This window comes from Beta vulgaris, chromosome 4, assembly GCF_026745355.1.
Source record: "Beta vulgaris subsp. vulgaris cultivar EL10 chromosome 4, EL10.2, whole genome shotgun sequence".
NCBI lineage: Eukaryota > Viridiplantae > Streptophyta > Magnoliopsida > Caryophyllales > Amaranthaceae > Beta > Beta vulgaris.
The window spans coordinates 35,219,194-35,232,130 of record NC_079205.1 but is presented as its reverse complement, the minus strand read 5'-3'; the positions used below and the strand labels follow the sequence as shown (position 1 = coordinate 35,232,130).

General features: G+C 36.9%; 1 protein-coding gene across 1 annotated transcript; it reads right to left on the bottom strand.

The window, feature by feature from the left end:
* Positions 1 to 1,171: 1,171 nt before the first annotated feature.
* On the bottom strand, positions 1,172 to 10,603 carry LOC104907615 (hypothetical protein). Its single transcript, XM_010696573.4, has 7 exons — positions 9,861 to 10,603; positions 8,271 to 8,468; positions 8,082 to 8,177; positions 4,803 to 4,934; positions 3,253 to 3,390; positions 2,234 to 2,452; positions 1,172 to 1,685 (listed from the first exon to the last, which is right to left on the bottom strand). The coding sequence occupies exons 1-7, from the start codon at positions 10,326 to 10,328 to the stop codon at positions 1,281 to 1,283; spliced, it is 1,656 nt and encodes a 551-aa protein (XP_010694875.1). The 5' UTR covers positions 10,329 to 10,603; the 3' UTR covers positions 1,172 to 1,280.
* Positions 10,604 to 12,937: the final 2,334 nt, after the last annotated feature.

Below are 12,937 nucleotides of genomic sequence, written 5' to 3'. Positions count from 1 at the left end.
GCTTTAAATGTCCACATTATTATATTTGTACCTTTTAAATGTTGAGTTTTTCTTAATATATTTTAATGGGAATGGAAAAAAATACATATCAAGTTCGGAAAACAATATCAACCGGAGCAACGCCCGGGCCCAAATACTAGGAAATATATTAAAAGGTGTTCCTAAACAAGGAACGGTGCCATGTGGCGCTCTCCTTAGGGGAGTTTTAGTTCATGTAATCCATGTACAAAAAAAAATTAGAAATTGCATGGCATGAGTTTTGATCCCATGACCTCAAGTTCATATACTAAAGTTTTAACCACTAGACCAAGTTGTATTTACAATATTGATAAATGAAAATTTTCCTACTCGGAGTATAGTCCGGACCTAAAAACTAGTTATGCTTGAAAGGTGATGCGCTAAAAAATAATACAGAGGTGGACGATTTCGAATATAAAGAATCACAATTAAAAAAGAATTTTCTAGAAAATTATTTTTGAATTTCGACTTTGAAAAAATGGAAATGTAACTAAGACAAAGTTGAAAAAATTAAAGATGAAAATTCCAAATCAGCGGTTCAGTTTATAAAGTGCGTAGCTGGAATGTCAGTTACTTTGTGGGGGTTAAATTATAGCCAGAAAACATGAAAAAGCAGGTGAAAGGGAGAACACGTGTGAGAACAAATCTGAAGAGTTAAAATGAGATTTGGCAATTTACTAATCAACTTTGAATTTTGCCAGCAAGATTGTGATCAGCCTCATCTCACAACAAAACAAACCAAGATTTGCAGGACATGCGAAAAGCTATTCATTCTCTTATTCTATTCTTTTCTTTTGGGGCTCATTTTCATGCACTTCACTTAAGTTATGGGCCGACCCACATTCATGCTGCATGGGAATTAAAATGCCAAAGAGATTCCCTTTTCCCCCACCACCATGGTGGCCTATGGCCTTGGGTGGTAACACCCATATTGCAGCCAATCTTCCTGACCGCAGACAGGCCGGGCGAGTTTAGAACGCATCAGATTTATCACCACGCAAAACTGCTTAAGACACGGCCGTATTAAAGGTTTTCGAACTTGCATTGCCAGCCAAAATGGTTCCACGACTTCAGTCGCAATTGCAAACCAGCAACAATAGGATAGCGTTTGACATGTATCTTTACGATTAGACTTTGAGATATTGCACCATGCTTATCATAAACAATTTTCCCATATGATTTCCAAAGGTGAACGATATACAAGATTTTTAACAGCTGTTTTTGAAGTGTATACAAATAATAGGAGATTGGAGAATTATTTTTTACCATAAAACAGAAGAAAAAGGAGCCAATGAAACGCCAACTCCCCCGCCACATAATAATATGCTACCTGACTCTATTCTGTTCCTGAAAGTTACCCTGTCCAGCACAAGTTTCTCCATAGGATATTCACAGTTGTAGTCTTCAGTGTTTTTATGATTTAATCTAACAGTGTGAGAGTTGCTGCTTTCATTTCCGCTAACCTTGGAGAAATTTTTTACATAGTTGCTTATGTCGTCTTTGAATGAATTGGTAGCTGATGGCGTGGGAGTGAATGAAAACTGTGGTTTTGTCCCTGAACTGTTGTTTAGACTGCTTGTATTTACATAATTATTGTTACAACTGTGTTTAGCTGATGAATTGGAGCCCTCATTACCTTGCAAAAGTAGAGTTCTCTGCATATCATCCTGCAGGTAACAGTCAACCTTAGAAATTACAATGAGTTACTATCTGAACATGCATAGAATGCAATAGCAATAGTATCGCTTTAATACTGCTTCATCGGAGCATATTTAAATGCATACGCTCCATTCAGCACAAGGTCATTATATTGAGGTAATGTTGATTAATGTGTGCAACTTTGCTTGGAATGTCCCACATGTTGCCCATGAATCATGATAGTACAGTTCTACTCCAGATGCGGTTTTCTTCTTTATACAATGCCCACCCATTATGAAGAAAAAAACTGAGCTTAAGAAGCTAAATTACACATAATTTCGAAACTGCTACTTCAATATATGAACTTGTGTCAAACGTCAACGAGTTATGAGCTCGTTGCATATAATATATACCACAAAAACACATCAAATAAATGCTACTTGAAAAAACAATTTAGCAAAAGAGTCAATATCTCATGAAATATAAAAGAAAGATAAGAAAATAAAAGGAGAATATATAATAAAAAGGGAAGGGAATATACAGAAACAAAGAGTGACAGGAAATGTTAGGAACAGACCTGGCTCCCAAAAGAACAGTCAATACTAGATCTGTTTGGAACTCCAGGTAAACCTCCTCTTTCACGACCTGGGCCATCAATGCTGACCATATTGGATGATAGATCCTCTAATGATGAAAAGTCAGAATCATCAAATGTTGATATTGAAACACATTCATCAAAATACGCCAAGGCTTCATCTTCAAGGTGCCTTGACATTTTTTTCCTTTCATGGCTAGCCTGCAAACATAGCATATGTCATAAAAATGATCCTAAAGGTATCCTGAATGCCAAGTGCAAACTACAGGCACAACTATGGAAAGGATCAAAGAAGAATATACCTAAACCATAAAGATTCTTATACACAAGAGTCAAACACCATATTGCTGATGCAACTGCTACTCTGCATTCAGTGTGAATTTAGTGTAGCGATTACATAAGCAATGAGGTAATGTAGTCATCACTTAAAGGTTCTTTTGCAGTGTTTTAATCCCAACGGCTTTACAAAAGTTTCCGGATCGAAGAAAATAAAGTGAACTCACTAACACAGTGGTCATGGTGTGCATGACATTGAACATTCGCCAATAGAAGTACCTCATAGCCTAAGTGGAGTGCTTTAGACTCTCACTAAAGCTTTAAAAGTGTATTTGGTTAACATTTGCGGAGGGAAAGGAAGGGGAGGGGAGGAAAACAAAAGGGAATAGGAAGGGAGGTGTGAAGAGCAAGAGGGAAAGAGTGAGTATTCATTTTCCTTCCAAAACTTTCTAACAGGGGAGGTATGCGATTTATCAAAAGGGCAATATCCATCACTTTCCCTTCCTTCTCTTTCCCTACATATCTTCCCATCCAAACTTAGCGTAAGAGAAACTCAACACATCAAAATGCTACATGACTAACCAACCAGGACTAAGAGTCAGAACATATGATATAGGAAAAGGACGTCAATACCCTGCAACACCATTGGTCACCAACCCCTATACTGTATAAGACCTAGATGCTCTCGCAACACAGTAACACTACACAGGAAAATAAAGTATCACCTTTCTTACTGCACGAGTTCTTTGCACAAGAGGAGTCTTTGGCTCTGGAACAATATCGTCAAGTATTTTGTTCAGTTCAATCTCACGATGCTCTTCAGCAGCCAACTCCGCTCGAAGTCTTCTGGCACGTTCTTCACACTGCAAGCCAATAGAAAAAGAACATAAACGCATCACGACAGGATCACAGGACAAAGCAGCTATGACTTGAAACAGAAAGATAAACCTTTCATACCACAACGTATGCCATTATCACTCATTCATTCAAGGCCGAAATAAATCACAAGATTAAGAAAAAGGCAAAGAGATTTCTTCCCATTTCAAGAGTTGTGTGGGTTTCTTGTTCTTTTTGGTTAATAATGTATATAGGAAAATGAAAGAACAGTACGCAAAAGCAAGTATTCTAACTTGTATATTCTTAACTCTTCTTTATAATGATAACTAGATCCCTTGCGGATTGGAAAGAAAATCCGGAACTGAACTTTGAAAGAGATTTGAGATCCTTTCCTTTAAAATGTCAGCTGTTTTGCCTGCTTTTGGAGTGTTGGTTTCGTAGAACTTTAAATATCGTACAATTCTTTGGTTGCGCTATGCACTATTGCTTTCTTGCTAAAATAGAAATCCTCACTCTTTTACGAGATCTTACATTGGACCAAACATTACAGTTGCAGATGTATGCTTGTATGGTGCCAAAAAGGCAAAAAGAATTTCAGACAGAATCAAGTAGACATTTGTTTCATTTTACAAGTTCAAATGAATGTACAGGACACCTTAAGAAACCGAACTCAGTAAACAGAAATGCATGGAACACGACCAGACGTTAAGTTTACTTTTTTTTTTCTATTTTTCCTTTTTAGAGGTGATAAGCCTCCAGACATCTTGGAGAAGGTGATAAATTACTTTTTAGTACAATTTTGTAAAGGAATTTCCATCTAGATGTCCATAGTAATGCCTGTCCAAACCCACAACCCCTTCCCCCCGCACTTCCCCAAAAAAAAAAATCATCTTTTTTACTTCACTCATTACCATCCACTACTACTAGGAAGGTGTAGTGAGTAAAACTACAAATTTATGAAGAGAAACTCATATTAGGGGATCGAATTTCATACCATGTCATGCCATGGACATGGACATAGGCATGGAGCTTTTCCTACATGATTACACTAGATTTCATTACAACGTCTATGTTGGAGAAACTATACTATCAACCAAGTTTCAGCCAAGACCAATATGCAGTATGTTGATGAGACAACCACCTATAATCTATTCTAAAAAGCCCCCGGAAAGTACCAAGGTCTGTCTTGTCCGCTTGCTAGATCATCCCTCCCCTAATAGAATGGATATAGACACAGATGGAAACAAGGAAAAGGAGATACAGACAAGACTTATATAGCAGTAACCCAGATATCAAAGCTAAAAGTTAGACAATACGGGGAAATTTTTTTTAAAAATATCTAAAAAAACAATCAATCATGTTGTCACTAGATAAGGTCACTCTATGAAGCAATGAGATAAACATTAGTTCCCATCTGACATGTAAAAAGATAATTTACCTCTTCCAGCTCCCATACAAATTCCTCCCTAATATCCCTTACTAATTCAACTGCATTTGAATTTTCCATATCAGGTCCAATATCAGAAATTATGCCACTATGAATAAAATCAGAGTTATTCCTTAACGTGGCCTGCAAAAAAAAAAAAAAATCAGTGATTTAGCAAGCGCACAACTGTTGTAGGAAGAAAGCATCAAACGACAGCAGGAAAATGTAGTACTTTAATTAGATTGCTTTGTGGACCCATGCTCCCTCTCCCCAAACCATCACTCGTTTTGAAAAGATGTATACATTTTGAAACTAGTTTATTGTGAGAGGTAAAATGGTCAGAGGAAAGAGTAAACTAGAGGGCATAATAAAAGAATTTACAGTTTTGCTGGTATCATTCTAGGAAGGAGACAATGTATCTAGCATATTCAAGTTACAGAATGTCAACAACGATATCCTGTTATGGACTTAATGTACATTTAAGAAAAAGATGCAGGGTTATCATGTAGTTAAAATTATATATATTAAGATGCTCATTACAATTTATTGATCAATGTTAACATTCTTCAGTCAATCATGTTTCTGAGACGAGTTAGTCTTCCGTTTCGAGCAGAGTAAGCTAACTAATAAAAAGATGAAATTTGGACAGGATTTTATGCTGAAGCAATAATTAGCGGACAATGAAAGAATAACAATAACAGTTCAATATAGAGACCAGTAGAGACGATCATATTTCTTAAGACGTTCTGCATGTTGCAGATAGCTTGTCTTACTTAAAAACAAACAGTTTCTAGAATTACACCAGTTCTAACATTACTGTCTTTCAAGGGAGATATCTAAAGTTTAAGTTGCCAAGGTTCAGGATCACATGGCCACAACCAACTACTATATATAAAGCAAGGAACAAACCTTCTAGTAAAAAATGCTATTTAATGCGCATATTTATCGCTACACATAATGATAACAGCGGAATATTAACAAATTATGGAATCAGATAAAAAACCTATAGAAGCCAATGCACACACCATATTTTATGTTTGTCCCTCTCCTGAAGACCATCACTCCATTTTGAAGAGATATATACATTATAAAAAGTTTATTGTGAGAGGTGAGAAAGATAAGAAGAAAGAGTACAATTGAGGGTAGCATAAACATTTCACAATATTGTTGGTATTACTCTAGGCAAAGAGACCATGTCTCTGATATGTTTCTTCTAGAAATGTCAACATTGATTTCCTAAGTAAACACAATGTAATCTCAAAGGGAAAAATATACTCAAATAAAAGAGATGGCAGATCCCAGAAGAATACGAGGACTCAAATGTGGTGCCCATATCACATTGGTTTCTTCTTCCCAAAAAGAACATATTTAAAGATTTTCAAACGTAAAGGGGAAAACCCAATACTCCCGTGCAAAGCATACGATTTCACCAAATATATGAAGATAATGTAGTATCACTGGTACGTGAGAATGAAGAAGACATGCAAGTAAGATTCACTACCAACCCAAAACTTCATTTATGAAGCATATGCTACTATGCTAGTACTAATCCCACCCAGAGCCAAGCTTCTATGGGGGAGGGGGGAAACATACAAAGGAACCTCGGCCTTTCTAGATGCAATTGAGAGCAAAAGAGGAGGATACTGTGGTAGGAAGGTTAACCAACTTCAAGAAAAAGACTTGGGTCTTCATATTAGGGAGCTCCCTAATCTACCAAGGAAAATGGCCTCAACGACCCCCAACAGATTAGGGAGCTGACCACCTCCCAATCGAAGAGATCCCTCCTGACATAGAAGTTCCATGAAGTAAAACCATTCCTACCATATAAGTAGAGATAAGAGCACTATGAACAGAGGATAATCGGAAGAGGTTGAAATGTGTGTCCATGCCCTATGTATAAAGAGCATATGATAGAAACTGAAATGGCTTTCCATGCCCATATAAAGTGCTCCATGAGAGTCGAAAAAACTGGTTAGGTAATGAGGTTCCACAAAGCAAAGAGCTGAAGCAAGTGAGGAAATGTGAGTTCATGTGTATACATTCTACTTTTCTTCATAACTTTTGGCTTTGCACAAGATGGAGAGGGCACCATAGAGATATAAGATAAGATGAAGTGCTCAGCTGCATGTAATCTAAAGTATCAGATATAACCTCCCCCTACTCCTTTAAGATTCTTGCTCAAGGTCAAAGGACAGCCTCATTTACCTAATACTCCCTCCCTCTGTTTCCTAAAAATCTTCCTACTTTCCATTTAAGTCCATTTCTAAAAGGGCTTCCTACTTTTACTTTAATCCAAATTTGGTAAAGATTTGTTCCATTTTCACACTACCTTACCTCAATTCTTGGACCCACATAATTCTACACTATCTCACAAACACATTCACTCTCTAATTTTAATAAGCAAAAAGGGCTCACTTTAACACTTTCTCTCCTCCTTGCCTTTTTTTTTCATTGCTACAGTAAATAAAAAGATCTTTAGGAAATGGAGGGAGTATATAAGAGTTGCATATGATTTTAAGAACATAACAAGCAAACTCGAAATCAAAAATGGTCTATGCGTTAGCCATTAACACATGCAGTTATTAGGTCTTACTTTAGATAATCTCAAATTTTCACTTTAAACGAGCACATTAAAGTTGCCATGATTCACTATGCCATTAGCAAACTGAATGTTGAGATTTTACATTTGAAAATATACACCACAGCCATCTTGTGTATTCAAAGTACATTTAAGACAAAGATGCAGGTTATCATGTAGCTAAAATTGTATTATATAATTAAGATAATCAATTATAATAAATTGTAAATTGGTGAGACATTACACAAAGTGGAGTAACCATATTGACATATCTTCTTTATTAACTCGAATTCTGAACTCGTTGATCTATTTACTGTTTGCGGATTTCCTAACAAATGCCACCAGGTAACTACGGCCTGCAAAACAAGTAAACCTAACTCACAAATTAAAATTTTGTACTGCCGCATTTTCCCATTTTGATCCCCACATTGCACAATGGTGCACATTCCTGTTAGCTCCTTGATAGAGTATAGACTACAGCTAATTTAATATTGTTCATTCAATAAAATTTTGATCTAGAGAGACGTTGAGATGACCACATTTCTTTTGTCGTACTGCGTGTCAGACAGTCATAGATAGCTCGTGTAACTTCAAACAAACAGTTTCTAGAATTCCACCAGTTATACCATTATTGTCTTTCAAGGAAACTACCTAATATTGCCAAAGTTCAGGATCCCACATGAAAATGAGAAATCAAAAAACAAGGAACCAACCTTCTCTTCTAAAACTGGTTTGATAGTCTTTTCTTCAGCTTCTGAGATGGAACTTGTTGATACCACATCGTCCCAATGTGGTATTTGTGAACCAGACTATTATAGAAACAGATACAAAAGACTGAGTCGAAAACTGTCATTTAATTTTACAAAAGATCACCAAACAATATAAGAATCAAAGAAAAGTACCAGACTAATGGCACAATCGTCTGAAGTCTCAGAAGCAGGATGCTGGCTCGACCATGTATTCCGGCCTTTCAGTACTTCAGACAAATCAGAAGCACTTCTAGCTAGTTTTTTTCTTCCCTCAAGAAAAGCACTATGTGCACTTGAGATCTTATTTTCGCTTCTAAAATTTCTTGATTCGCTGTTTTGCTCCCTTTCACTCTAAAGAAAAAGCAAACTACAACATTATGCACTCAAACACAGCAAGCTTTTTTCCTCCAAAAGGAAAAAAAAGGAGAAGAAGGGAGAAAAGAAGAAGGCATCTACACTAGCAACATTTGATGTCATATGAAGCTACAAGAAAGCCCATAGTAAAGAACATTTAACATGAGGAGAATAGGAAAATAAAGCAAAACGATAACAATATCATCAAGATTCATTTCTTTGCATAGCTCAGTTCAACATTCAGACTCTCAACGAGAAACAAGCACTAGGTAAATAGAAAACCTACCATGTAAGAGCAAACATAGTTCTTAAGGGCATTTGAAAATCCAAATAAGGGTCATAATTGTTTTTTTTTTTGGTGAAAATGGTCATAGTTCTACCAAATCAAAATTCTCCAATACTTTGGTAGAAACTACCACATCATCATAATCAAACCTTCTGGCCACAGATTAGACACAAATTATTGCAATTTTTTTTTTGGTGCTACAAATTATTGCATATTTGATCATAGTGGAGGAACGTTTTTTTAATAAGTCTTAGTGGGGATTCCAGATAAGTGTACTGCCAATTAATCCTTCATACTCTTAAACAAGTAGGAAGGTATATACGTATTAGTGTGTTCTTGCACAAACACACAACCCAATAAACTTGGAGTAAAATATTTTTCAGGAAATTAAGTTTATACACAGTTGCTCAATGCCTTCAAAGTTCAAAGCAACTTAACCTTTTTAGCAATCCACACACAATGTCATCAATCATCACAATATTAATTGAACACAATAGCTAATAGTTACTCATAATGCATGCATGGATACATCCAAATTGAATATTAAACGGGCAACAAACTCAAGGTTCTTGAAACCATCATCTGTCATAAAATTGAACACAAAACAATATTCCTTCTATCAAATGTCTAATTAAGAACAATCCCTCAACCATTACATGGTAACATTGTGACATACCTACCCCCCTTTTGCTCCCAATCGGCAAACCCCCTTAACTTTGTTTGATTGTGAAATTAACTCCCTCAATTGCTCAATGTAGCAATTAGGCCACCTTTCTTTCACCATAACCCCATATTAATTTAGGGTTTCTCACAAGAAAACTATAAATAACAATCTACAAACTCGTCATATTACAATAAAACTGTTTATATAAAAAAAATTCTCGAATCATTAGTGTGCCATGTTATCATTTTCCTAATTGCTACATTAACAAGTTAAGTGCTTAAATATCACAATCAAGCGAAATTCGACCCTCCACCTTTACATAGCTTCCTGCAATGCAGCACTAGAACACTATAGCAGTTCATCTCAGTTGCACAAACCAATCAAATTAAATATACTACATAAGATCACTACAATTCGAAAAAAATGGGAGTCAGCAAACCTCAGAATTTGCAAAATTTCCTCGAGACGACGACCGCCTCCGACGAGCAGTATCAACCCTCGACAAGCTCCGACCAATACCAGATACTTTGGTCTCTCCTCTGCAAACTGGCCTCCCTCTCCTACTCTCACTGCCGCCATTAGAAGAACAAGAACCCTTTACATTTACACTATTCAAGTCAATAAATTTGGGGATTTCAATTTTGGAAACATTGTTAACCTTAACCCCATCAAAATCTTCCTCGGATTGAGGTGACCCATCAACCCAAAAGAGAGGATTGTCTGTTTTGTTCTTGAATTCCGAGGTTGAATCCAAATGAGTCCTTGAAAATGGGGTGACACTTCTCGATCTTCGAATCGGAACTTTCTGGGTTGGATTCTGCTGGTTTCTTGGTTGCTGCTTATTTCTTGCGGTTGATGATGAAGTACTGGGTCTTTTTGAGGTTGATTTGAATGCTGAAGTTGCCATTTTTATGATAAATCTTTTACATGTTCTACGAAAACTAGTGTAGATTTTGTTTGGTGTGTTTCATTAATGGAAGTAAAATAGATGTTTGAAAATTGAAGATTGAAGATTGAAGATTGAAGATTGAAGATTGAAGATTTTGGGTGGGAATTTTATTTTTAGTGGGGTTCCTAAATGAATGTATGGGAGTACCGAGTATCGAGTATGTATGGGAGAGGTGATGGAGAGAAACGCGATTATTTTTGTCTTTCTTTCGCTCCAAAACGAAAGTATGTGCTTTTCGTCTTCATTTCTCAAACGTGTTTTGGTCAACCGCATAAGATACTTTTTGTTAAAAACAAAAGGATTTTTACGACAAAATACCCTCACGTTTTTCACTTTCTTAAAACAAATCCCTCTTTATTTGTATTTTTTAACTAAACTTCCGATAAAAAAACTAATATGAACCAGGTGCACACTAAATGTTGGAACATTTATAGGGTAATGGGTTTGAAACTCATAAGGGTATGTACTAGAAGAGGAGGAGGTCTAGTATGCAAAAGGCTAGAGTGCATCAAGTGGCAAAACGCATTGATAAACCAAGGGAGACAGAAGACTGGCCGCGAGTCGCGACAACGTCGCGAGTCGCGACCAGTGGCCCGTCGCGAGTCGCGACAGGCGTCGCGGGTCGCGACCAGCGCCTCGCGACTCGCGAGCTTCTTCGCGAGTCGCGACGTGTCTTCTGCCTTGGAATGCGAAAAGATGCCTTGACGGTTTTATGTCCGTTGTGATGTTATGGCTCATTTTAATGACCTTTAAGGTCCTTAAATCAGTGATTAAAGGCCTTTGATGGGTGATTAAAATGGGGGTTATGGATTAATACTCTAGTCAATGAAAGGTTTATTCTTCCTATATAAACCTTGGGATTCCTATGAGTGAAGGGTTAAGAAAAATCAGAATTTTCTATACTCTCAAACTTCTTGCTTGCTTAAGAGAAAACTTGCAATCTTCTCTTGAGTGTTCTTCACAAACACAAAACACAAGTTCTTGTTGATTCACTTAGAAGATCATCTAAGTGGATTGTTTCTCTCCATTGTATCTCATTAGTTATTTCGTGTTAACCCGGTGATCCTAGAGGGGCGAAATTAAACTAATAGGAAAGCGTAGTTTCCGTGCCTTGGAGTGGATATCCGGTTCTCTCATTGATCACATCTAACAATCTATTAGTTTAATTTTCCTTTCTTTTCGGATATGGCTCAATCACTCAAGGACATGACTATGAACTTCCAAAAGTTGGATAAGTTTGAGGGGGTGGGTATCGAGGTGGCAAAAGAAGATGCACTTCTTGTTGACCGCCTTGAATGTGGTGTATGTTTTATCAACTCCTATGCCACCACTCCCGGAAGATGGAGAGGAAGAGCCTCTTGAGACTACTAGGAAGAGGATAAAGTGGGAGAATGATGACTACATTTGTCGTGGTCATATTCTCAACTCTCTCACCGACCCGTTGTTTGATCTCTACCAAAATGTGGAGAGTGCAAAGGAACTTTGGGATCTCTTGAGGCCAAGTACATTTCGGAAGATGCTTCAAGTAAGAAATTCCTTGTTAGTAATTTTAATTCTTTTAAAATGACTAATGATCGGCCTATTATGGAGCAATTCCATGAGGTTCATCATATTTTGAACCAAATAAGATCACATGGTATGGTGATGGATGAGGCAATTGCGGTTGCCTCAATCATTGACAAATTACCAAATTCTTGGAAAGATACAAAACATCTTTTAAAACATAAAAAGGAAGACATGTCCATGGAGCAATTAGGAACTCATCTTCGTATTGAAGAGGGGATCCGGGCTCAAGATGGGGTTAAGGATACTACTCCTAGTATTCCTAAATCTACCGTTAATTTGGTAGAGGTTGGTGGGTCTAGTAAGACCAAGAAATCCAACAACAAACAACAACAACAACAACATAACAAAACCAATGTTGCAAACAAGAAGAGGAAGACCCTCTCTTGTTGGATATGCAATGGTCCTCATCTTAAGAGGGATTGTCCTTCTAACAACAAGAAGAAGACAAAGAACACACAACCTAGTGTTGTTCAAAACCAAGGTAACAATGCACATGTTAATGTAATTGAAGAAATGCATTTTGTTGCTATGATTTCTGAAATTATGTGTGTGCAGGTTGATGATTCTTGGTGGATAGATTCGGGAGCCTCTAGACATGTGTGCAATAACAAGGATTTCTTCAAGTCTTTGAAAGATTTGGATGATGGTCCAATCTTGTATATGGGGAATGATTCTACGGTAAAGGCTAGAGGCATAGGCCAAGTAGAATTGTTGTTAACCTCGGGAAAGACTTTAACTCTCCGGGATGTTGTGTATGTACCGGAAGTTAGGAAGAATCTTGTGTCAGGAGGTCTCTTGAATAAGTATGGTTTTAAAGTTGTTTTTGAGTCGGATAAATTTGTACTTTCCAAGGGTGGTATTTTTGTTGGACAAGGTTTCTTTTGTAATGGAATGTTTAAATTTAGTATTGATAATAAAATTGGTACTAGTTCTATTTACATGCTTGATGTTTCTTCTCTATGGCACAATCGTTTATGTCATGTGAATTATCGTAGATTATA

Coding starts and splice junctions, on each gene's coding strand:
- LOC104907615 (XM_010696573.4), bottom strand. CDS start 10,328: ATGGCAACTTCAGCATTCAAATCAACCTCAAAAAGACCCAGTACTTCA. Junction 8,178..8,270: donor ACGATTGTGCCATTAGTCTG/GTACTTTTCTTT, acceptor TTTCTATAATAG/TCTGGTTCACAAATACCACA. Junction 4,935..8,081: donor AACCAGTTTTAGAAGAGAAG/GTTGGTTCCTTG, acceptor TTTTTTTTGCAG/GCCACGTTAAGGAATAACTC.